The 27,718-nt window shown below is 38.2% G+C and overlaps 1 protein-coding gene across 4 annotated transcripts in view; it reads right to left on the bottom strand.

Moving 5' to 3' along the window:
- The window catches only part of NUBPL (nucleotide binding protein like), a 408,788-nt gene that overhangs the window by 160,317 nt on the left and 220,753 nt on the right, over window positions 1-27,718 (bottom strand). For 3 of the 4 annotated variants that reach the window (XM_027520975.1, XM_027520977.1, XM_027520976.1), the window contains exons 9-10: window positions 19,086-19,206; window positions 14,160-14,242 (exon numbers count right to left, since the gene is read on the bottom strand). In XM_027520975.1, the coding sequence (XP_027376776.1) occupies window positions 14,160-14,242; window positions 19,086-19,206 (204 nt within the window). Of the gene's footprint in view, window positions 1-1,280; window positions 3,115-14,159; window positions 14,243-19,085; window positions 19,207-27,718 lie in introns of those variants that run through there. The other variant, XM_027520978.1, reaches the window with a different exon arrangement.

Raw genomic sequence — 27,718 nt, 5'->3', positions numbered from 1 at the left:
CCTGGCTAGCCCAATTTGCATAGGGCAGGCCCAGGGGGAGGGAAAAACATATAAAAAGAGGAGCCAAAGGGCTCTCTCTCTCTCCTGTGTGCTGGCGCGCTCCTCCACTCTCCTCTTCCCGTCTTCGGGTTGGCATGCCCTCACGCTTTGAGGATGGATTCTCCTGCTATCTTCTAAATAAAATAGAGGTGTAACACTGATTTATCTAAGAGCTATAACACAGTTTGTCCAAGACCCGAGAGCTGTGATGCGCTGAGGGCTTTAATGTCCGTCATTCCAAATCTTTGTTGTGACGAGACAGAACCGAAGAGCATACACTGGCCTGAGAGTTCTAATCTTGTTAATTTAAGATGTATGCTGTCAGAGTGGGTCTGGTAAAAGTATTAAAGGCCTTGATAAGACTAGTGAGTGAGGGCGCTCTCTGTCCCTCTTCTGATGTCTATGTCAGAAGCTTTCTCTGTCCTCTTTCACTTTAATAAAACTCTGCTACACAAAAGCTCTGGAGTGATCAAGCCTGGTTCCTGGTCCCGAAGATAAATCTTCTTCGGAGATCAGGAATCTGACATAGCTCACTGTAAGCTATCAAGAGTTTGTCTTTCCCTCCTGGACTGGTGAATGGAAATTTTCTACATTCTATGGAAATGTGAAGGATGAGAAATAACTATTACTTCTAGCAAGAGGCAGACTAGCTGTGCTTGATAGTCTATTTGAAGTCAGCTCCCTGAAGCTTAGCAAAGGCTACCAGGGGCAAAATTCTGGAATAAGCTTCATTATTGCTCCCAGAGCTACTTTCCCTTCCTTCATTTTTGAACCTGGGTATAAACTCCAACCACAGGTATTTTTCAGTGACTTACCTGGAAGCATGTGCAGAGACTTATAGGTGAGGGAGAAGGGAGCACATTATTACATATGTGAATCTTCTCTAAGTCACATATTTATGAGTAAACTCTTTCTCATTTTTCCATCAGATGTATTAAATTCTGGTACACAACTTTAGGCACTTCTGGAAGCTTATTTAAATTATTCCTTTTCCAGGAAGGGTTAAGCTTGGTTCAACTACTTGCTTTTTTGGTATTTTGAAGTACTCAATGATTATCCACATCGGCCTTCTTCCAAAAAGAGAATAAAATACAATTACATATCTACCACCTAAAGTCATTTCTTCTTTTTCAGAGTGATGAATGATGATTACTGTGTGTCCACAAATACTTTTATTCATGATTTTAATTAGCATGGATAATTTGGTCCAGAAGACTTCAGTTCAGATATAGCAGCACAAGTTTGTTTTTTTAAATTATACTTTTATTTTTATTTTGAGGTATTTGTAGATTCACATGCAGCTTATAAGGAATAATACAGAGAAATTTCATTGTGCCCTTTACCAGTTTCCTCCAGTGTTAACATCTTGCAAAGCTATTGCACAATTTCACAACCAAGATACTGACATTGATATAGTTATGATACAGAACACTTACATCCTCCAAAGGATCTCTCATATTGCCCTTGTACAGCCACAAACACAATTCCCTCCCCCATCACCAATCTCCTCCTTAACCCCTGGAAACCACTCATCTGTTCTCCATTTCTATAATTCTGTCATTTCAAGAATGTTAAGTTGAATCATATGGTACACAACTTTTTGGGATTACTTTTTCATTCAGCATAATTATCTGGAGTTTATCCAGGTCATTGCATGTATCCATACTTTGTTCTTTTTCATCAATGAGTAGTATTCTATAGTATGGATATACTACTGGTTGTCGAACCATTTACCCAGTGAAAAACTTTGGGTTGTTTTGGCTATTACAAATAAAGCTGCTAAACTATGCAAAAACATTTATGCATAGTTTTTTTTTTTATGTGAACATAAGTGTGCAAAAACATGTTTATAATGAGATATAACTCTTTACCTAATTTTCTGGCTGCTTAACGACAGAGCAAAGAAACTCACGCATCTGCCAAAGGTCACAGACCATCTCCTTAAAGTGAGGATTAACTACTAAACTCTTATCAGTACTTACAGCTTTATAACCTTGGGAAGCCCTTGACTCTCTCTCTCTCTCTGAGCCTCAACCAGACAAGATGTTTTTCAAGGTGTGTTCTTTGAAATATGAACTTCATGAAATGCTCCTAAAGGGGAAGGGGAGGTGGGAAAGTTAATGGTCAAATAAGTTGAAGAAATTTTGAACACTATATTCACATTCCTCTTTTGAAATAAACAAATGCCCTTTGGTGTACAAAAGGAAGGATCCAGTATCCAACTGCCCAAGTTCAAACCTCTACTTGCTAGAACAGTAACACTCAGTACAACACTTAACTTTCCCACATCTCAACTTCCCCATCTATAAAGCAGAGATAACAACAGTACTCCACTCAAATCAATGAAAGATTAACTATAAGGACACAAGAAAACCCTTAATAAATGTTAGCTATCATTATTATTGCCATCATAATCAAAACAATCAAAATATTTATAATTTTGTTAAAAATATACATGCCCAGACCCAGATTCATAAAGTCTAGGGGGAGAGTCTATTCTAGATGAAGAAGTAGAAGTTCATCTGTATTAAGAAAGGGTCCAAGATAGTACTAGATGTAGGATTCAGACCCAGACCACAATGCCTGATGGAAAGTCGTCATACTCAGGTCCATACTCATACTCAGTAAATCCTTTAACGCTATAGTCCTGCAGAAAGAGCAAGGTTCTCTCCTGAATTGAAGGTTGGGCTTGTAATATTAACTCATGATTCCTTGCCTTGGGATAGTTCAATAAAATAAAATGCAGTTCCGGGATGCTGGCACACAATAGCTTTCAAAAATATTCCTAAGCATTAAAAAAAACTTTTTTTTAAATTTAAGCATTGGTATGTAAAATTTTTATTTGTGAGTCATTGTTTAGCAAATCAAATCTGAAGACTGGACATTATTTCTTTAGAAATACAAGAAAATAATTATGATTGCTATTGTTTCTGTAGGTTTCACCACCACACTGCTGACTTCCAAAGGCCTTAACTGTCAAAGACCAGGCAAATTTCCAAGACACTTGGGGAATGACTCTGGAGGTGGTGGTAATCTTCTTACCACTTCAGTAGCAATCCTTAGGTAGGCTTTGGCCTGGAAAAGAATAGATTTATTTGCTGTATATTTCTCCCCAGTACACATCAAGTGACTCACAAACTGCCGTCGCTGTCTGCTGAGTTGAACAGAATGTGATGAAATTCAATAGTGAGAAGATACTGCTGTGAACATTGCGGGCAGGGCAGAGGAGAAAGGATTTTAGGTTATTTGGAGGGTAACTTTCTGAAGAAAAAAAAAATCAATATTTAGTAGCAGCAATTACTGTTTTTCAAACTCTATTTCCTGTTTCAGCAAACTAGCAACCCAGTCCAGCTGCAGAAAAATTACACCTTCCTCTTCTGAAAAGTTGATATCCTGAGTGGGATACTGCCATACTTCTTTGGCACTAAGAGTTGTTAGTCATTTTTGAAAAGACTATCTATACCATCCTACGTTGATCTTCAGAAAGCATTTTCATCATTCTCTTTGGGAATGGTGTCTGATACCAGCACCAAGCACCTACAGGCTCCTCCATCCAGTGAGATTTAAGCACCATGCAAGAATTCCTAGAATCAGTTGTCACATTGTCCATCTCTACGACCCCAGTACAACATAACACAAAAAGCAGCTCCCAAGCATCAAGTGGGCCACAAGTGACCTAAAGCCTGCACAGTCCAGTTAGAACAATGGTCCTGGCATTTGTATTTCAAAGTTTTAAACAATTAAAATGCAAATACTACTTACTTCTTCTACCTTATCTATAAAGAGTAACTGTAAGACAATAGTAAGATTTTCTAAAACTGTTAATTTATACATTTATATACTTAAGAGTTGTGTAGATACTAATTCTACTACCCCTACAACCAGCACCACTTGATGTAATGGTAACAGTTAAAATTTACTTGAGTACTTAATAACAGTCAAGTACTATTTCACTTTATCCTCACAGTTATTGTAAGGGGTAAATTCTGTCATTATTCCCACTCTATAAACAAGAAAACCAAGACTCAGAAAGATGAAGAGTATTGTCCACAGCATCACAGCTAGTGTGAGATGAGCTGGGCTTTGAACACAGGCAGACCAGTTCCTTGACTCTGGATGGTAAAAGAACTGTTTGAGGCTTCTTTACTCTGACTATCAATCCTAAAGGAAATCAGTTCTGAATATTCATTGGAAGGACTGATGCTGAAGCTAAAACTCCAATACTTTGGCCACTTGATACAAAGAACTGACTCATTGGAAAAGACCCTGATGCTGGGAAAGATTGAAGGCAGGAGGAGAAAAGGACAACAAAGGATAAGATGGTTGGATGGCATCACCGACTCAATGGATAGCAAGCTCTGAGAGTTGGTGATGGACAAGAAGCCTGGCATGCTGCAGTCCATGGGGTCACAAAGAGTCAGACACAACTGAGAGACTGAACTGCTAACTGAATTTAACTGAACTACCCTGACTTGATGTTTAACCGTGTTTCATACATCTTGATTATTTTTAAAAAACTATACTCAAAAGTAAATATTTTCTCCATTTGGGGAAATAGTTTAATATAGACCCCTGTGTATTTACATTATGAAGTTGATACAACATAATTAGCAATCAGCATTTTGAAAAGGAAAAGAATTATTTTGATATATATAATTATGTTGGGTTTTCCTGGTGGCTCAGACAGTAAAGAATCTGCCTGCAATGCAGGAGACCCAGGTTCGATCCCTGGGTCAGGAAGATCCCCTGGAGAAGGGAATGACTACCCACTCCAGTATTCTTGTCTGGAGAATTCCATTGACAAAGGATCCTGGCGGGCTACAGTCTGTGAGGTTGCAAAGAGTTAGACACGACTGAGTAACTAACATTTTCACTTTTTCATATAATTATATACATATACACATATATATATTATAATTTTGTGCCACAAAAAGAAACCCATGTTCGTAACTCACATCATAAATTTAATATTTGTCACATATTATACCAGAAAGAAGAAGAATATGTATACACACATATAGCTACCTTTATGTGTGTGTATATGTGTATGTGTATGTATCTGTGGATACATAGGTATTATATATACATATACATTAAAAAAAGGGCCTACTACATGGCACACGAAACGCTGCTCAATTTCTGTAATAACCTAAATGGGGAAAGAATTTGAATAAGAATAGGTATGTGTATATGTTAAAATAAAAAATTTACTTGCATTTCCCCCTGGGAGTTGGGAATGAAAAAAGTCAGTCATGTCTGTTATCTCTCAATCAACATGCTGGAAAACTGTTCATTAAGGAAATTTTAAATTATGCTAATTACAACAATGACACACATTTAAGTGTATATCGTCTATATATATATTGCCAGCCTACTTGTTTCATTGTTGAAACATATCATATATGATTACATAAAATATATGTTTCACATTACTACTTTACACCTTACATTTTGGCTCTACTTCTTGAAAAAGATCCAATGATTATAATCAGAAATGTTTGACTTTAAAAGGAGTAATTGGTTATTTATGTTAATATTAATAATTGATATATTTGGGTTTGTATTTATCAAGTTTTTGTGGTCTCCTCAAAAGACCTGATTTAATTTCGTATTCAACCTATATTAACTTCTTTTCTACTAACTTTTAAAAATAAATAAACACTTGACTCCTTTTCTTTAGAAGTTATATACTTGGTATTTGTCAGTTTTTGATCTAGAAACAACAGTGTAATTAAAAAAAAACGAATTACAGAGTAATTTTATTTAATATTTTAAAGATCTACCTTGACTATGTAGGAAGATCACACGTAAATGTACTTTCACACGCTACTTTTTCACTGTGATATGTATTTAGATTTCTTTAAAAATACATGCATGGATCCTAAGTGCACACAGCAATGCAAGTGTACCAACTGAACACACTTCTGTAACTCAACACCCATGTCAATAAGCAGAATACTGTAAGACCCCCCGAAAAAAAAGAAAAAACTATGTTTGTTCCCTAATAGGTGAATTATATTTTATTTTACCAAGAAAGTGTTAAAATTTCATTTACATTCTTCTTTTAAATAAAAGAATAGCTCTCAAAGCATGAATAAGACCTTATATGTTTTTACTGAGTACATACTGTACTAAGTACTAGTATAAGTAATCACACAATCCAATGGATATAAAATAAACACCATTGGCTCAACATGGATGAAGAAACTGAGCTTGTCTGCTTGGTCACAAAGTTAGCAGGATGAAGAACATTCACAACTGGATCTGCCTGACTCCAAAGCCCAGCTCCTTCTAGCATATCACGTGTAGGCTGTGTGCTCAGTCTCTCAGTTGTGTCTGACTCTTTGTAATCCCATGGACTCCCACCAGGCTCCTCTGTCCAGGGAATTCTCCAAGCAAGAATACTGGAGTGGGTTGCCATTTCCTCCTCCAGGGGATCTTCCTGACCCAGGGATTGAACCTGCAATTCCTGCATTGGCAGGTAGATTCTTTACCACTGAGCCACCTGGAAAACCCACCACATCACAAAGAAAGTGAAAGTGTTGGTCACTCAGTCGTGTCCCACTCTTTGCGACCCCATGGATTGTAGCCCAACGGGCTTCTCTGTCCACGGAATTGTCCAGGCAAGAATACAGGAGTGGGTTGCCATTTCCTTTTCTGGGGGATCTTCCCAATCCAGGGATTGAACCCGGGACTCCCACACTGCAGACAGACTCTACTGACTGAGCCACCAGGGAAGCCACATCACACATTAAACAGTAAATTCAAAATACAAGTAATTCCAATCAAAATGTACTGTCTAAAAAGGGTTTCAATCTCTGCTGTAGTCACCAGAAACAACAGATTTTGCTTTAAAATGGAAATAACATATACTTCATAAAGAAATATTTCTTTTAAAATGAAAGTGTGATTTTCAGGACTTTCCTGGAAGTCCAGTGGTTAAGATTCTGTGCTTCCACTGCAGGCAGCACAGGTTCCATCCCTGGTTGGGGAACTAAGTTTCCACACGCTGCACAGTGTGGCTCCCCCCTGCCAAAGTGCTTATTTTCACCCACGCATTTTTATAAATATTAACACCTTTTATCTCCTAGTAGCTTTTCTAGGTATTTAAGTCTAATATTTTACTGTGTAAATAAAAGCACACTAAAGCAAGCTAAGGCCATCATTCTATAATTTCTTAGTTCTTACTTACATTAAATTAGAGATATAAACCTATCTCACTATACAAAATAAAGATTCCATAATAATCAAATTTGCTACATTTAACCTTTGCTTTTTAATGGACTATCCCCAAGCTTAAACTTTCAATATATCACACTGAAAGTAACAGTTAGATTGTCATTTGCTGAGAAATCACTGAAAGTGCTTAGTTTAACAGTTTCAATTTCCACAAAATTGTTGAGATCGAATTTTTTCAGCCAATGAAGATTCATTCAACAAATACTTTTTGGTTCTTCAGTTCACTTCAGTTCAGTCGCTTAGTCGTGTCTGACTCGGTTCTTAATGCAAGGCATAGTTTAGGGAGATCTGTGGGATGCAATGATTAAAAAAAAAAGGGAGGCAGAAGCACTCTCTGGTAAAGAGTTGGGGCCTTAAGGTCAGACAAGGAAGCTTTAAAATCCTAGTTCCATTACTTATTAGCACTGGCCTTGGGCAAGTGAATTAACCCTTCCAGGCTTGGTTCCATTATCTGTAAAACAGTTATAATAATAGTATCTACCTCAAAGGGCTTGGGGGCATATTAGGTAAGAATAAAGTATGTGAAGTACTGTAATACAAAAAGTAAATAATGAATGAATGTCTACTATTATTACTATTATGACCTCAAGTAATTTACAATCCCATTGAAGAGTTCATATTAACATATCCTTTTGGACAATTTTCCTGCCTGAGGACTAAGTAAATTAAATCCCTTCCTTTTGTTTTATCTATCATTACCAAGTAAAGGCACTGTATGACAACCAAAGTACACAAGCTTTATGGTGAGCTTTTCCCCTTTGTCTTTGTTTTTAAAGATGTGAAGTTCTAGTTTTCCATACACAGTCATTTCATATTAGGATTCAGTTCAGTTCAGTTGCTCAGTCATGTCCGACTCTTTGCGACCCCATGAATCGCAGCACACCAGGCCTCCCTGTCCATCACCAACTCCCAGAGTTCACTCAAACTCACGTCCATCCAGTTGGTGATGCCATCCAGCCATCTCATCCTCTGTCATCTCTTTCTCCTCCTGCCCCTAATCCCTCCCAGCATCAGAGTCTTTTCCAGTGAGTCAACTCTTCGCATGAGGTGGCCAAAGTACTGGAGTTTCAGCTTTAGCATCATTCCTTCCAAAGAACACCCAGGCCTGATCTCCTTTAGAATGGACTGGTTGGATCTCCTTGCAGTCCAAGGGACTCTCAAGAGTCTTCTCCAACACCACAGTTGAAAAGCATCAATTCTTTGGTGCTCAGCTTTCTTCACAGTCCAATTCTCACATCCATACATGACCACTGGAAAAACCATAGCCTTGACTAGACGGACCTTTGTTGGCAAAGTAATGTCTCTGCTTTTCAATATGCTATCTAGGTTGGTCATAACTTTCCTTTCAAGGAGCAAGCGTCTTTTAATTTCATGGCTGCAGTCACCACCTGCAGTGATTTTGGAGCCCAAAGAAATAAAGTCTGCACTGTTTCCACTGTTCCCCCATCTATTTCCCATGAAGTGATGGGACCAGATACCATGATCTTCGTTTTCTAAATGTTGAGTTTTAAGCCAACTTTTTCACTCTCCTCTTTCACTTTCATCAAGAGGCTTTTTAGTTCCTCTTCCTTTCTGCCATAAGGGTGGTGTCATCTGCATATTATGAGATTATAATGTAGAAATTATAAGACAATAAGGCTTCTACTTACCTTTTAAAGCCTTCACCAGGTATATCTTACAGCATAGCTTTTAACATCCAATATTAAGACTTTTACTTGACAAACAGAATGAAACCATAAGATTAACCGTCTATCATAGGTTCATCATTGTGTCCTGGACTCAACCAAAGGCAAAAGGTAGAAATAGTTGAATGAACAATTATAATTACACACACCAGAGGAAATACTATTGAACTTAAGAGTTCTGAATCCTAAGTGTCCACTCTCTCTCCCTTCCTCTATTGCTTTCTCTGGCTATTTTACACTACTTATATTTATAGCTTCAATTACTCTCATTTCCTCAGTTGTACACATAGTGAAAAAGTGAAGTTGCTCAGTCATGTGACCCCATGGACTATAGCCTATCGGGCTCCTCTGTCCATGGGATTTTCCAGGCAAGAGTACTGAAGTGGGTTGCCATTTACTTCTCCAGGGTATCTTCCCAACCCAGGGATGGAACCCGGGTCTCCCACATTGCAGGCAGACGCTTTACCATCTGAGGCACCAGGGAAGCCCGTGGTGCACATATGCAGATGGTTTTGACTTTTGGTTGAGTAGGTAGTAGCCACTTGGAGCTTTTTAACTGGTACTCTAGCCCCTCCCAACTTTTCCAATGATGCCTCAAATTCAACACATTCCACACCTTTCAATTAATCACTATGTTTTTAAATATTACTGGAAAAGTTAAATTCCTAATGCCTAATTTTAGAAGATTTTATGGACAGAGAATGAGAGCCCTGGAACCTGGTGCTGAGAGGAGGGATTAATTAAAGATAGACAAAAGAAGGAGGAATTAGTAAGAAGACAAAAAGCTAAAGATGAAACTTTTATTTATTAATAAATTTGCCTGTAGCAAACCCCTAAAAGCTAACAATGAAAAGTGTCAATCTAAAGGGCTATGCTATGCTAAGTCACTTCAGTTGTGTCTGACTTTGTGCAACCCCATAGATGGCAGCCCACCAGGCTCCCCCGTCCCTGGGATTCTCCAGGCAAGAGTACTGGAGTGGGTTGCCATTTCCTTTTCCAGTGCATGAAAGTGAAAAGTGAAAGTGAAGTCGCTCAGTCGTGTCCGACTCTTAGCGACCCCACGGATTGCAGCCTAACAGGCTCCTCCATCCATGGGATTTTCCAAGCAAGAGTACTGGAGTGGGGTGCCATTGCCTTCTCTGTCTAAAGGGCTAAGAATTAACAAATAATTTGACATATTCCATCCCATTAATTTTTATAGAAGTGTATCACGTTTGCAAGTAAACACTTCTTTCATTCTTTAAATGAAGACATTCAGGTAGAATGGGCACTAAGCTTCCATGCATATGGCAGAATCTGTTGAGATGGCTGAAACCAGCTTCTGAGAGCAGATTTCCATTTAAGTTCACAGGCGAAAAGGGAAGGGGATTATTAGAAGGTAAGATTCACCATAAAAGTCATCAGAAGGATCCTAATCCAGGACTCAACAACAGTTTCCTAATGTCTAGGAATTCCTGATGTCCTAGTAAAATCTTTAATGCTGAGGCTGAGAACTCTATCCTCCATCTTATGATTCAAATTCTGCTGATTTTTAGATGTCACCAAAGAGTGACATTTACCTGAAGCTATGTAAGGGGAAGGGCATAAATGGGCTCAACCCTTTGATGAAGGGTGGAAGAAAGACAATTAGCACCATGACAACTTTCACAGGACATTTCAGAAGACATAAATACTCATAGCTGTATTCTACTTGGCATTTTTCAAAATATTTTCACATTATCATCTCATTTAATCCCTCTCATTATGATATAATTTACAGACAGAGAGAAAGGTTCAGAGACATGAGGGAACTTATCTAAGGTCACACTTAGGAAGTAGCATTCTTGGTAATGAAATCCCAGGCTAATACTGATTAATGCTTTGCTTTTCATGCAGAGACCTTTTGAGAATCTAGTAACTCTCTTGTTCAATTTCCCAGAAAAATGCACATTCATACATTCTGGATATAACTTCAGAGGAATTCTCAAACCCAGGTTAAGATATTCTGTATTATGGCTGCCACTGTGCACACCAATGGGACCACCCCTCTTATCTAGATCTCTGTAATATGAAAAGGAGGTGAACTGAAAGCCAGCCTAAATATACACAATAGACAGACACTGAAGCAAGCTTGCAATTAATTGAGAAGGGAAGCAGATACTGCCTTGGGAAGAGGATGCAAGCCTACAGTTTCAGAGCTGAGTATGGAAATAGCCTCGGGTACTATCTTGGACAAATTCCCTACTGCGAATGAATCTCTACTTCTTCATTTGAAAAATGGAGATTATCAAACATACCTCACAAATGTGTTATGAGAATCAAATTAAGAGAGTATGTTGTATTTAATGCACTCAAGTACTGTGCTCATTTCTTAGAAGGAACTGAAGAAATCATAGCTATTAGTAGAGGACTCAGAAGGTGAGTAGAGAAGGAAAAGGCAATCCACTCCAGTATTCTTGCCTGGAAAATCCCACGGACAGAGGAACCTGGCGGGCTACAGTCCATGGGGTCGCAAAAGTCGGACATGACTGAGCGGCTAAACCACCAGAGATGACACAATGAAAAGAGGACAACATTTAGAAGGAAGAGAATTGCTTTTTAATCACATCTTGGCATCTATCAGTTCTGTGACCTTGGAAAATTATTTAGCTTCTATGAGTCTCAGTTTTCTCAACTGAAAAATGGGAACTATTTATACATTGTATTAAGTTGTCGTGAGCATTGAAAGTATATAGATGCCTAACAGTGTCTAACATACTCTAACTGCTATTATTGTTAGAAAGATGGTTAATAACAATGAATGTCTGCAATCTAAGAGTAGGAAACAATAACTTCCATGGAAACAAAATAAATACAAAGCTCCATTTTCTAAATCTCTTTTTATGGACATGTCTGAATCTTAAAAAACTGCTCAGAAGTCTTCATATGTAAGGCTGACAATGTGGTGTGTGAAATTCTCACTAGTTTTAGCTGAGACTTCACCAGATTAAGTCTAGCCTAAACCACAAAGGGGTAGCTTGCTCACATTACCATAAATGTCAGCCAGCAACAGTAAAATAATAGATCTAATTTTACGTAAGTGTAAATGAGATTTAAAAAAACATGTAACCAAAAAACTCTACAAACACTGTTGTTTAGAGCTTTAAATCATATTGCTTTTTGATGGCTGCTATATATTCTCTGTTATGTTACATTCCTTTAACTTTCTGAAATGTTTTTGCTTTTGGAGAATCTCAAAGAAAAAAAATAATGGACAGGAGGGAAAATATTTTAAAACCTAAATTCATAATTGAAATAAACTACTAGACAATTATTCTTATTGAAAAGGATTCACCACTACATATCTTTAAATAGGCTGCTCTCAGGAGGCATTTAAAAGTATTTGACTTTAAAAACCCTCAATTTTCATACAACTTTTCATTCACTGCATAAAGTACACTTACAGTAGATGAGATTGCCATGCTTCAGTTGTGAAAGCAATAAAAGGTTATGTTTTTTGCTTATCTGAAAGATTTCAAAGAAAAGACTGAAAAGGAAATTTAACATTTATTACTACATAAGAGGCAGAGAAAGGAAAAACAAGGATATATACAATAGTAAGTTTACTCAGACATCATATCCCAGCAACTCAATCGCCTGTACCATAACTGTCGACCCTTAAGAAAGAGAAAGGAGCTCTGGGTCCTGAAAGAGAGAGTTCAAAATGAATCTACTTGACCAATCTCAGACTCCTGGTTGTCAGCTTTGCCCTTATTGTATTCACAGTTCTAACAAAGTCTGGCTCCTTTGTCTTTCGGTTCATACAGGATTAGAGGAAGCAAACTAGAATGAAAGGGGGAATAGTTATGGGTGGACAAAATAACGGTACTCTAAAGCTACATTTATTTGGTATGGGAAAAAAAGAAAAGCTAAGAGGACTGATTGAGGCTGTTTGGCAAAGGAGCATAAGAATTACATTAAAACTGATACACCAGATGATGGCTCACTTTCTAACATAAACAGCAACTGCTACTTAGGAAAGAAGAGATATATATGACTTTATTATATATGATTATATATATTACGTATATAATAAAAGTATTATATATAATAAAATCATACACTTATGATTTTATTTCTATTTTAAAAAGAGTAAAATAAAAGAGCCATGACAAACCTAGACAGCATATTAAAAAGCAGAGACATCACTTTGCTGACAAAGATCCACATAGTCAAAGCTATGGGTTTTCTAGTAATCATGTATGGATGTGAGAGTTGGACCATAGAGCACCAAAGAATCAATGCTTTTGAACTGTGGTGTTGGAGAAGACTCTTGCGAGCCCCTTGAACTGCAGGGAGATCAAACCAGTCAATCCTAAAGGAAATCAACCTTGATTATTCACTGGAAGGACTGATGCTGAAACTCATACTTTGGCCACCTGATGCAAAGAGCCAACTCACTGGAAAAGACTCTGATGCTGGGAAAGATTGACGGTGAAAGGAGAAGAGTGTGGCAGTGTATGAGATGGTTAGATAGCATCACTGACTTGGTGACATGAACTTGAGCAAACTCTGAGAGATAGTGAAGGACAAGGAAGCCTGGTGTACTGCAGTCCAGGGGATCACAAAGAGTTGGTCACAACTCAGAGACTGAACAACAAAAGAGTTGACACTTAAAGGCAGTGAGCTTCAGCAGTCTTTGAAAAATCTATCTGTACCACAAATTATATTAGATAATGAAACACTATTAATTTTCCCACTTTACCTCCTCAATCATATTTATTAAAATAAACGCAGTGAAAATTCAATCTCTAAAGGTTTATACAGTTTCCCTACATTCAACTCAATTTTTTCTTGTATTTGGTTTCCTTCTCTCAACAATCAGCCGAACTTCTAACACTGAAATAAAATAACTTGAGGCAGTTAGATATTGCTAACTAGCAAGAAAAGAATTTTACAAATTTCCATTGTTCATGTTCAAATTTCCATTGTTCATTGTTCATGAGAAAACTGGTTGGGTGATGATTCTTTGTAGTTGGGCCTGTTCAGTTGATAATTCAGAATCAGCAATGGTATGTCTACCTTATAGTAACTTAAAGAAGCTTTGATTAAGTTAACTAATATTTGGTTAATACATTCATTCCCAATAGACAAACTTGATCTCCCCAACCTTCTTTCTATATATCAAAAAGTATATATCCTGTGAAAATAAAAAACATATTTATAAATATAACTTACCTCATCACTTTCAGGCTGTGAAAACACAATCGGCTGGCCTGTATCTGAGGCTTCCCTTATGTTAAGATGTAAGGGGATGTCTCCTAAAAGAGTCCACCAGATATCCATTAGTACCACAAAAGCTTATACAGGCATTTGAAATTTTACTCTTTGAACTGCAGAAACAAATTGATTCAAATCAACCTGAGTTATGACTATCCTCAAATTGCTAAATTTCTGAAAAACAAGTTTCAAATGAAACTTAGGGACAAAATAGTCCTTTTGAGGGTAATACCATGACTACATTTGAAAGCAGTGTGGCAGTCAATCAAGGAATAAGATCTCTGATTTATTCTTTGCTGGAGGTCTTCCAGCAAAAATGACCTGGAAGATATTTGTAAATTTTTCCCCCTGTAATAACTGATATAGACATAATAATATGATATAGACATATCTTGCCACATAATAACAGGAAACTGAAAAGGAAAGATGAAGAGGGAAAGAAGTTTTTAAAAAGCACAACAGAATAATCTTCCTGATAGTGGCAGATGGGTGAGCAAAGAGAACTGTTGAAAAGCAGGGCAGACTTGTTAGTTCAACTACCTGCCTCTTTATCAGATAGAATTATTTTTATTTTATTACATATCAATCTATATAGCAGTATACATAACTTGTGAACTTGAGCTCTCAGGAAATAATAAGAACCTCCAATACACAGACTTGTATATGTGTGTCTTTCCTGAGGATATATTAGGTAGTAGAATTCGGAGGAAAAATGCTCTGATCCATCATCCAATTGATTCTTTCTACCACACCATCACAAGTAAAGCTGAGATTTAAAATGCAGTAAATGCAGTAGAAGAGTTGACTTTCATGCTGCTCAGCATTCTTAGAACCACTTTAAAGTCCATGCAAAGGTTATCGAAACATGTATGTATGTGTGTTTTACATAAAATATTCATTCAGTACCATGTCATTCAGTGTAAACAATGCAGAAGAAGAATGTGTTACAAAGTTACAAAGCTACCACAATTTATATTATGAAGTACGGAGTAACAGATATGTCATGTGCCTCTTATCAGCATATTTTGAGATCTTAGCCAACTCTCTTTTCTAAGTGTTCAATAGACAAAAATGCATGAATATTTCAATAACCACGTAAAGGCTAGTTTTTCAGTACATTTGATGTCTATTCTATAGATCAACTTTGGACTATAGGAAGCTGTCATGTGGGAAGCAGGGGAAGATATGTTACAGAAAATATTTAGAAACCCAAAAAGTTTTCTCTCTTGATTTATGAACTGCCAGTATATAGTAAAGAATCTTGAATGCTTTCATTCCCACCACAGTGTCAGAACAAAACAGTAAAATCGTCTCCATTATATAGCCAGCTTGTTCATTGTTGTTGTTCAGTGCTTGTCGTGTCTGACTCTTTATGACCCTATGAACTGCAGCACGCCAGGTTTCCCTATCCTTCACTATCTCCCAGAGTTTGTTCAAATGCAAGTCCATTGCGTTGGTGATGCCATCCAGCCATCTCATTCTGTCACCCCCTTTTCCTCCCCAATCTTTCCCAGCATCAGAGTCTTTTCCAATGAGTCAGCTAGTGACATCATTTCTGCCCTCCAGAGACTCACAATCCGCAGAAGAGGAGAATAAGATGAGGAAAACCTTGTGAGAAAGTAGATGGCACAGTGAGAGCAGCAGTGGACTAACAGCTGTGCACAGAGAAAATTTAAATGGGGTGAACGTAGTGAGAGTTGCTGAGGTTCAGTCTGGCCTTGAAAAGTATTTTTGAAGGGCTAGGGCTGAAGGAAGCACATTTCAGAGACATAAGTTAAAGAGGTTTCTGTGACATGATCTGAGACCTTAATTACTATGTATGCTGCTGCTGCTGCTAAGTCGCTCAGTCGTGTCCAACTCTGTTCGACCCCATAGAAGGCAGCCCAACAGGCTCCTCTGTCCCTGGGATTCTCCAGGCAAGAACACTGGAGTGGGTTGCCATTTCTTTCTCCAATGCATGAAACTGAAAAGTGAAAGTGAAGTCGCTCAGTCGTGTCTAACTCTTAGTGACCCCATGGACTGCAGCCTACCAGGCTCCTCCATCCATGGGATTCTCCAGGCAAGAGTGGTGAAGTGGGTTGCCACTGCCTTCTCCGAATTACTATGTATAAACTGTCCCTATAGCTGAATACAGGCTTTCCAGGTGGCTCGGTGGTAAAGAATCCACCTGCCCAGAGGGATAGGGTGGGGAGGGAGGTTGGGAGGGGAGTTCAGGATTAGGGGGAGATATGTACAACTGTGGCCCAATCATGTTGATGTATGGCAAAAACCATCACAATATTGTAAATTAATTATCCTCCAATTAAAATAAATAATTTAAAAAAAGAAAAAGAATCCACCTCCCAAGTAGGCTCGATCCCTGGGTTGCCAAGATCCCCTGAAGAATGAAATAACAATCCACTCTAGTATTCTTGCCTGGGAAATCCCATGGACAGAGGAGCCTGGAAGGCTATAGGGTCGCAAAGAGTCAGACATGACTGAGTGACTAACAACCACCACCACAAGCTGAATGTGGATAAAATTCTGAAGAGCCATTTTACCAAATAACCATTTGAAACACAGCTCCCTAGATGAAAATAAGAGGCAGCAAGAGAGTCAGTAAAGGACAAATAAGAGTCCTGGGGGTGTCACCCACCCAGGAGGTCACAGCTGTGAGAGTTCCTGATTTCAGTTCCTTGTTCCCAATTCCAACCTCTTCATCATCAGAACCCCTGTTTCAGTTCATGCGAGAGCCCTCTGGGCCCCATGATCACATTAAAGGGAGCAGATGTGCTCTACATTAGAACTCTAAATTAGTTTTCCCGAAAGAGTTTGAGATACAACAGTCTATCGCACTAGCCGAGTTTCTCTGATCAGTAATCAGTGTTTCTGATACATTTTTAGGGTAACTATACATTTGATTTGCAGGGCTTCCCAGGTGGTTCAAGTAGTAAAGAACCCGTCTGTCAATGAGGGAGACATGAGATGCAGGTTCGATCCCTGGGTCGGGAAGATCCCCTGGAAGTGGGCATGGCAACCCTCCAATATTGGCAGCTCCAATACTGCAGTTGCCATTGGCAACATGGCAACTCCAATATTCTTACCTGGGGAATCCCATGGACAGGAGCCTGGCAGGCTACAGTCCATAGGTGGGCTACAGTTCATAGGGGCACAAAGAGTCAGACTTGACTGAGGAGACTCAGCATGCATGCATACATTTGTGAGCTGTTGGTTAAAATGTAACTTCCATATGTAGGTTTCTCTAGGAGATGTGTTTCAAATTCTAAATAAGTGACTTAGAAAATCATACCACCCATTCATAAATTAGGGAATTATAATACTGTCAGCATAATTCAATAATGCCATTGTAATTACACATTTACTTTACATATAAGTGAATGTCAATCTGCTGTTATTATGCAGATTTGGGAAACTGAACTTCCTAGGTTAGTTAAATGAGAAACAGTTGCAGAATAAAATTAGTATCTTTAATTATAAAAATGTATCAAAATATATCATTAGTATTCACCTGGTACTGTGGTAGCTGCTATAGTACAAATGCATAAAAACAATAATACATTTAACATCAACTTTTAGAAAACTAATTATAATAAAGAATGTTTTTAATTCCTTGATCTCTAAGGAATATTAATTGCTAATTACCTAAAACTGATAATTCACTCTATGACTGCATTATTTAGCAGCTAACATCTGCCTTTACCCAGAATAGAAACTCATATGCAGAATATCAAAACATGTTCCCTAAAAAGTCCATTAAGTTGCTTGTGGATTTTAAAAAAAAAATATTTTATCTAAAATCTGTGTTTTCCCCACATCTATCCTGGAGAAGGTTCCATGTGTGCTTGAGAAAAAGTTGAAATTCATTGTTTTGGGATGAAATGTTCTACAATACAATAATGTAAAGTAAAAAAGAATAATAATAATAAATAAATAAATAAAAATTAAAAAATAAAAAATAAAATCTGTGTTTTGCTCCTTTAACATATGATTTTACTTCTCCTTCAATTACTAATTAATTCTTCAGTTCAGTAACATGAACAGTATAGACAAGGTGAGTTTCAGGAGCCATACTTCATAGACACAGCATAAAAAGATTACAGAAAACAGTAAATAGCATTTTTTCTAGAGCAGAGGACTTATACATTCAGAACTGATGAGGAAGGCATTTCTTCACGCACATCAAGAACTGACACTTCCAAAGATTGCCACAACATATGAAATAGGTATTTCTGTATACGTCTGCTCAGTTGGTAAAGAATCTGCCTACAATGCAGGCGACCCTGTTTCAATTTTGGGTCGGGAAAATCCACTAGAGAAGGGATAGGCTACCCACTCCGGTATTCTTGGGCTCCCCTTGTGGCTCAGTCCACAAGAGTCCACCTGCAATGCAGGAGACCTGGGTTTGATCCCTGGGTTGGGAAAATCCCCTGGAGAAGGGAACAGCTACTTGCTCAAGGATTCTGGCCTAGAGAATTCCATGGGCTGTATATAGTCCATGGGGTCACAAAGAGTCAGACACTGAGCGACTTTCACCTTCACTTTCTGCTTATACTAAGAGATGTCTTCCCAACTTAGCAAACAAACTGATGACCATTATTTAAAATGTGGACTTCAAATCAGAGTACTCAAACCACAAAACTTTCTTTGCAAATTCAGGTTATGGGCAGTTTTCATCTATAGCAAGAGTTATAATTGGCAGAACAAACCTCCTATTCAAAATGTGTTCCACTAGTGAAGTATCATAAAAAGCCAAAAAAAGGTTAACACAGAGAAGTGCGCTATACTAACTTAATTCAAAACACAAAGCCAAAAGCATTTCACCATTCTGAGATGATCTTCATCACCATGCTATTTCCTTTGCAAATGAATATCCGGTGGTCTTACCTAGAATATCAAGATCAAGGGTCCGTGCTAGTCTCCTTGCACCATCAGCACCAAAAATATGAGTTTTGTGTTTACACTTTGGACACTGGAAAACACTCATATTTTGGACAAGGCCCAGAACCTAGAATAATAAAGACACATTGAAATCAAAACAAAATTAAACTGAATTTCAATCCGTTATTTCAACAAGCTTCTACTGCGTGCCTACTAGGTTTCAGAGATACTATGATGAATAAATAATGGTCTCTGCTCTCAAGCAACTCAAGCTAGTGGGAGGGCAAGACAGATGCCATTAACTCAAATAATGAGATAAGTGCTAAAAAATTATAAATGATGGGGATCAAAAATTCTGTTTTGGAAGAATAAGAGGGATGGATCTCTGGGTTTCCCACAGAGAACTGGTTCTTCAGGTTGAGTGTAAGAAGAGGGGTTGAGGCCTACAGCAGGAATTCTAGGCAGAAGAAAAGGGCAGAAGCCAAGGCAGTGAATTTTGATTTGTAGGGCCTATTTTGGCTGCAGTCCAGTAAAGGGGAAAAGGCAGAAGTTAGTTTGGTAGAAAGGTCGAGGTCAGATGCTAAGGTGACAAATGCTATCCATGTATTTGAGATTTCATTTTTGAAACAACAGAGATGGCACTGAAGAGGCAGTGATACACAGTCAGATCTGTTTCAGAATTTTACTTTGAGGTCAACATGGAAAAAATAAGCAGGAAGCAACAAAAGAAAAGACACAGTTAAGAGGCTAACTGTGGACAAAGCCTCACAGTAGAAAACAGCTAAGAAATGTTGTTGTTCAGTCTCCTGATCGTGTCCAACTTTTTGTGACCCCATGGACTGCAGCATGCCAGGCCTTCCTGTCCCTCACCATCTCCCAAAGTTTGCCCAAGTTCATGTTCATTGTATCAGTGATGTCATCTAGCCATCTCAGCCTCTGATGCCCTCTTCTCCTTCTGCCTTCAATCATTCCCGGCAACATATACTGAGTACTTATTCTAGGTCAGGCCCTGGGATAAGGGCTGTATGAAGTGAGGTGAAGTCGCTCAGTCGTGTCTGACTCTTTGTGACCCCACAGACTGTAGCCTATCAGGATCCTCCATCTATGGGATTTTCCAGGCAAGAGTACTAGAGTGGGGTGCCATTTCCTTCTCCAGGGGATCTTCCCGACCCAGGAATCGAACCCGGGTCTCCCCCATTGTGGGCAGATGCTTTACCGTCTGAGCCACCAGGGAAGCCAGGACCAAGGGCTATATATGCACTATCTTACTGTCTCTTTATAGAACTTTATGAGATGGGTTGTTAGCATATCCTTTCCATAGGTGAGAAAACTGACACAATTAGCAAAAGACTGAAACTCAGCTCTTATCAAAATGTTATTATTTAAAACAAAAACTTAAAGCTATATACAAAGTATTCATTTCTTTCTGAGTTTCCCCAGCTTCAAAAGAGATATTTCATAAACATTAGCTGAATAAACAGACAGGATCTATTTATGATCCTTTTAATCTTACTCCTCATTTATAGAAAGCCTGGTTGTCTTCTAGAGTAAAAATGCAGAAAACAACTATCAGAGGCTTATAGGTAACAATGTCCATATCATCCCACCAATCCTGCCAATACACTCATCATTATGGGAGATATCTCTATTAGAACATTTGCATTTTAAATGAAGAATAGCGCTGATAGTCCACAATTAAATATATCAACAAGAAGGTGATCAAATGTGTTATTCTTTCTGAAAAGAGAAACAGGAAAGAGTAAAGTTTCCTACGACATATGTAAATGAAGACAAATAGTGAGGGATATAAATTTGCAGGTAAGCATTTTCCATGCATTACATGCCCTTTTGCTGATGGAAAGTGTCACAAAAAATAAATCATACCATGTTTTGGTAATTCAGTGCCATCTTCAGAAAGCTAAGGAAAACCCAGCTAAATATCACACAGCTTATTTTATTCACTATGTCTACATAATACACTCACTACTTGAGCTGTCTTATATCATTTATGTTGAATGTATATATCCCCTAACTGTAAGGTTTTCATAAATATAAATAAAGTTACATACTTTTATAAAATGAAATTTTATATAAATAAAATTATATATATTTATAAAAATAATATAAATAAAATTATCACTCAAGAAGGAGAAGAAAGAAAATTGCATCATGAAAATTTAAAGAAGGGTATATTCTAATTCGGAGAGAATGTGAAATGTATTCCTTCTCTGGAACCTCTTAGGCTTTCCAAGATATAGAGACATGGAGCAAGAGTATATTTGCAGTTTGTCTGTGATTAACTTATTAGAAAATCGTTTGCTATGGACTGTATAAATGTCTCAGACATTCCCTGTATAGACTACATAAATGTCACAGACATAAAACTGTAATCTAACTCAGGATTTAATGTTATGCTATTATATGCCAATAACGAGGCTAAACACAAGAAGCAGCACACAGTAGTGAGCAAAACAGACTTGAAGCTTGTACGCTAACTGGAGAAACAGATTGAATAATTAGTGCATAAATTGATTTTAAAAACTAGAACAGTTTCTCTAGAAGCAAAGTACAGAGTATTAGAAGACTGTAGAGAAGAGAGGACTCTACTACAGGAGTCACAGTGTGGGGAAATGTTTGATACTACGCTTGATCTTAGCCAAAAGGCCGAGAAGCGATGGGGGGGAAATGTTTGATACATTGATCCAACAGTTAAAGAGTAAGCAGGTTAAAAACAAGGAAAAGTGAGGAAATACACTCAAAAAAGAAGTAGAAGCATGTCTACTTCAAGGAACTGAAAGGCAGTACGGCTGAGGTATGGGATGAGTGGTGGGAGATGAGGCTTGAAAGGTAGGGGCTGCAGGCCATGTTAGGTATGTAGGCTGTATGAGTGCAGAGATGCCACTGAAGAGTTTAAGCAAGAGAGACTGCTATGCTTATAACTGCAGGAGACTCATTTCTCAAGACTGAAGGGTTTTAAAAATGACATGGAATAGAAAAACTAAAAGGATTTTTCTTTGTTTGTTTATTTCTTTGACAAACACAAATCCAGTAAATGTATGCTCTGAAATCTGTCATTTCAGAGGTGACAGTTTTTAGTGAAAGGCCAAGGAGAAAAGGAAAGATATAAGCATCTGAATGCAAAGTTCCAAAGAATAGCAAGGAGAGATAAGAATGCCTTCCTCAGTGATCAATGCAAAGAAATAGAGGAAAACAATAGAATGGGGAAGACTAGAGATCTCTTCAAGAAAATCAGAGATACCAAGGGAACTTTTCATGCAAAGATGAGCACAATAAAGGACAGAACATGGTATGAACCTAAAAGAAGCAGAAGATATTAAGAAGTGGTAAGAATACACAGAACTATACAAAAAAGATCTTCATGACCCAGATAATCACAATGGTGCGATCACTCACCTAGAGCCAGATATTCTGGAATGTGAAGTCAAGTGGGTCTTAGGAAGTATCACTACGAACAAAGCTAGTGGAGGTGATGGAATTCCAGTTGAGCTATTTTAAATCCTGAAAGATGATGCTGTGAAAGTGTTGCACTCAATATGCCAGCAAATTAGGAAAACTCAGTGGCCACAGGAGGGGAAATGGTCAGTTTTCATTCCAATTCCAAAGAAAGGCAATGCCAAAGAATGTTCAAATGACTGCACAATTGCACTCATCTCACACACTAGTAAAGTAATGCTCAAAATTCTCCAAGCTGGGCTTCAACAGTAGGTGAACTATGAACTTCCAGATGTTCAAGCTGGATTTAGAAAAAGCAGAAGAAGCAGAGATCAAAGTGCCAATATCTGTTGGATCAATGCAAAAGCAAGAGAGTTCCAGAAAAACATCTACTTCTACTTTATTGACTATGTTAAAGCCTTTGACTGTGTGGGTCACCACAAATTGTGGAAAATTCTGAAAGTATGGGAATATCAGACCACCTAGAAGCAACAGTTAGAACTGAACATGGAACAAAAGACTGGTTCCAAATTTGGAAAGGAGTACGTCAAGGCTGTATATTGTCACCCTGCTTATTTAACTTATATGCAGAGTACGTCATGGGAAATGTTGGGCTGGATGAAGCACCAGCTGGAATCAAGATTGCCAGAAAAAATACCAATAACTTCAGATGTGCAGATGACACCACCCTTATGGCAGAAAGTGAAGAAGAACTAAAGAGCCTCTCGATGACAGTAAAAGAGGAGAGAGAAAAAGTTGGCTTAACACTCAACATTCAGAAAACTAAGATCATGGCATCTGGTCCCATCACTTCATGGAAAATAGATGGGGAAACAGTGTCAGACTTTATTTTTGGGGGCTCCAAAATCACTTCAGATGGTGATTGCAGCCATGAAATTAAAAGATGCTTACTCCTTGGAAGGAAAGTTATGACCAACCTAGATAGCATATTCAAAAGCAGAGACATTACTTTGCCAACAAAGATCCATCTAGTCAAGGCTATGGTTTTTCCAGTGGTCATGTATGGATGTGAGAGTTGGACTGTGAAGAAAGCTGAGCGCTGAAGAATTGATGATTTTGAACTGTGGTGTTGGAGAAGACTCTTGAGAGTCCTTTGGACTGCAAGGAGATCCATCCAGTCCATTCTGAAGGAGATCAGTCCTGGGTGTTTTTTGGAAGGAATGATGCTAAAGCTGAAACTCCAGTACTTTGGCCACTTCATGCCAAGAGTTGATTCATTGGAAAAGACTCTGATGCTGGTAGGGATTGAGGGCAGGAGAAAGAGGGGACGACAGAGGATGAGATGGCTGGATGGCATCACCGACTCGATGGATGTAAGTTTGAGTGAACTCCAGGAGTTGGTGATGGACAGGGAGGCCTGGCGTGCTGCAATTCATGGGGTCACAAAGAGTCGGTCATGACTGAGCGACTGAACTGAACTGAACCGAAAGTCACTGTAGATGGTGATTGCAGCCATGAAATTAAAAGACGCTTGCTCCTTGTAAGAAAACTTACGACCAACCTAGATAGCATATTAAAAAGCAGAGACGTTGCTTTGCCAACAAAGGCCTGTCTAGTCAAAGCCATGGTTTTTCCAGTAGTCATGTATGGATGTGAGAGTTGGACTATAAAGAAAGCTTAGCACTGAAGAATTGATGCTTTTGAACTGTGGTGTTGGAGAAGACTCTTGAGAGTCCCTTGGACTTCAAGGAGACTCAACCAGTCCATCCTAAAAGAAATCAGTCCTGACTATTCATTGGAAGGACTGATGCTGAAGCTGAAACTCCAATACTTTGGCCACCTGATGCGAAGAACTGACTCATTTGAAAAGACCCTGATGCTGGGAAAGATTGAAGGCAGGAGGAGAAGGGCATGACAGAGGATGAGATGGTTGGATGGCATCACCGACTTAATGGACATGAGTCTGAGTAAAGTCCAGGAGTTGGTGATGGACAGGGAGGCCTGGCGTGCTGCAGTTCATGGGGTCGAAAAGAGTCGCATAAGCCTGAGCGACTGAACTGATCTGAAAATACTCTAGTTTTTCCCCTGCACAGTTCTTTTCTTCACAGGATTTTTCTCCTGGGCACAAAGTTAGCATTTTTCTTCTTTGAATTAGGTGAGGACATGTATCTTGTTCTGGCAATGAAATGTGAACTGAAGTGACATGTGTCACATCTAGGCAGAGACTTTAATTGCTAATTCCCCATTATGTTTCCCTCTGTTCCTGGGACAAGCAAGCTTCCATAAAGTGGCTGCTCAATCTGTCTGGGTGCCAGAGTAAGAAAAATGCAGACGAGTGTTAAAGCCAAACTGTAATGGACTTGTAGCATGAGAAAAATAAACTCATGTTGTTTTAAGCCACTGAAATTTGACAGTTGTTAGTATACATGCTGCTGCTAAGTCCCTTCAGTCGTGTCCGACTCTGTGTGACCCCATACACGGCAGCCACCAGGCTCCCCCGTCCCTTGGATTCTCCAGGCAAGAACACTGGAGTGGGTTGCCATTTCCTTCTCGGATGCATGAAAGTGAAAAGTGAAAGTGAAGTCACTCAGTCGTGTCCGACTCTTAGTGACCCCATGGACTGCAGCCTACCAGGCTCCTCTGTCCATGGGATTTTCCAGGCAAAGTACTGGAGTGGGGTGCCATTGCCTTCTCCGTGTTAGTACACATAATCCAGCCCATATTGGCTGACAGAAAGGTGTTAGAAGAAACTACTAGAGTTTCTATTTCTTCCTTATGATTTCCTTTTAATCCCAACTTTTTTGTGTGTTACAATGGAAATAATATATAGAATTTAGAATGTTGCCTATATATAGCATACCTTATAGAATCTATATATAGGTACATATAACATATTTATATAATTTATATCTCTATGTAGTATATATAACAGAATCTACCTCCATATATGTGTATATATATAATTATATATACTTTCAAACATCACTTATTCATAAAGACGTACCATCAAAACAATTTAGAGATAACCCTTTATGTAAAAGATTGTGATACCTAAGCTTGGTTCTATTACTGATATTCTTCATCTAGTTAAAGGACTAATGCCTAATACTGCTTCCTAAGTTATTTTGAACAAAGTAATTCCTCTTAACTCTAGAATTTCCTCAATTAAAAACTTTCCACACAGATACCACATTTCTTAAAAAAAAAAAAGCTGTATAGTAATGGAATAGAACACACAGCCAAGAGCAGACTCATAAATTAAAGTCACTAATTTATAATGGAGATGACACAGTGCTGCAATGTTAATCGGACATCCATATAACATCCAAGAAATCTTAACCCTCTATCTCATACCATGCACAAAAAGTAATTCCAGATGGACTGTAGAGCTAATATGAAAGATAAAACAATAACATATTTGGAAGAAGACAGCAGAATATACTTAAAACCTTGGATGCAGGGAAAGATTTTTTTAGCAGGACACAAAGAAGCCCTAAACATAAATGAAAATGTTTTGTTAAACTGGACTACATTACAATTAATAACTTATCAGAAGATATAATTAGAGTAAAAAGGCCACCTATAGAGCAAGAGATAGCAGCTATAATATACATATATAACAAAGGACTTTTATCTAGAATATATAAAGAACTCCTGCAAATCAATAAGAAAAAATAAGAAAATACAATAGAGAAATAAGCAAGAGACTTAAAAGGCACTTCATAAAAAAAAGATAATCAAAAACAAACGAACACAAGGAAAAGTATTCAATTTTAATCATCATCAGGGAAATGCAAATTAGAATCACAATACCATGCATTTATGCTTAAGACCTGATTAGAACAGAAAAAGGTCCTTATGACTACAACAACCCCCTTGCCTATAAAAAGTTAAAAAGCCAAATATCAAATGTTGATGATGACATACGATAACTGAAACTCGTAGCTTCAGCTGAGTGCAAAGTGGTGCACCATTGTGAGGAACTGGTAGTTATCTACTTAAATTGATGTATGCCTATACTGTGGCGCAGTATTTCCACTCTGTTATATGTTAAAAATGTGAACATAACAGTCACCAAAAGACATGCATAAAAGTGTTCATAACTAATTATCCAAGAATGAAAAGCTACCTAAATGTCCATTAACAATAAAATGGAGAAATAAATTGTGGTATATTCATATAATGGAAAGGGCTTCCCCGGTGGCTCAGATGATACAGAATCTGCCTGCAATGTGGGAGACCCAGGTTCAATCCTTGGGTCGGGAATAACCCCTGGAGAAGGAAATGGCAACCCACTCTAGTATTCTTGCCTGGGAAATCCCATGGACAGAGGAGCCTGGCAGACTACAGTCCATGGGATCGAAAAGAGTCAGACACGACTGAGTGACTAACATACAATGGAATGCTACACGGCAATGAGAAAGAACGAACTTCAGCCACAGTCCACAGCGTAAGTGACTCTCTCAAACAGAACTGGAAGCAAAAGAAGCCACAGGAAAGTATATACTTATTATTCCCTTTATATAAAGTTCAAAGACACGTAAAACTAACCAATGGTGTTATAATTTGGGTTCTGCTTTGAGGGCAGTGATCAGGAGGTGGCACAAGGCAGAAGCTTCTGGAGTATGGGTGATGTTCTGTTTCTTGAACACAAACAATGGGTGTGTTCACTCTGCAAAAATGCACTGAGCAATATATACCTACAATACATGTCCTTTTCATATGTATATCAGACATCAATAAAACGCCTACTTTTAAAAAAAAGGTGGTCATGTGAAGAGCAGCCAAGAAAGCAGTAAGAACAAATATCCAAAATGATGGTTTACTGGTCATCTTGTGAACCTGCACACAAAACCAACCATCTGTTTTAAATAGAAAATATTCCATAAAGAGAGAGGTAGCAGTAAAATTAATATGAGGTCTTCAGGAAGAATAATCCCTTATTCTTTCCACATGACATTCCAAAGAAAGAACTGAAAGAAAAATCTAAACCCAGAGAAGCTCTGGAATGGTGGGGTTCTAGACCCTTAATGTCTCATAGGGTAGCCACTAGTCCACATGTGGCTGCTAAGCGCTTGAAATGTGGCTAGTCTGATTCGGGATGTGCTGTAAGTATAAAACACACGCTGGAAACCAAAGACTTAGTACAAGTAAAAGAATGTAAAATATGTTAATAATGTTCTAAAGTTTACAAGTTATTCTTTAACCTTTTTTCATTGAAGTAT

The sequence above is a fragment of the Bos indicus x Bos taurus genome, chromosome 21 (assembly GCF_003369695.1).
Source record: "Bos indicus x Bos taurus breed Angus x Brahman F1 hybrid chromosome 21, Bos_hybrid_MaternalHap_v2.0, whole genome shotgun sequence".
Classification (NCBI taxonomy): domain Eukaryota; kingdom Metazoa; phylum Chordata; class Mammalia; order Artiodactyla; family Bovidae; genus Bos; species Bos indicus x Bos taurus.
Note: the sequence above shows the minus strand (reverse complement) of the source record. Positions and strands in the feature narration are given on the sequence as shown.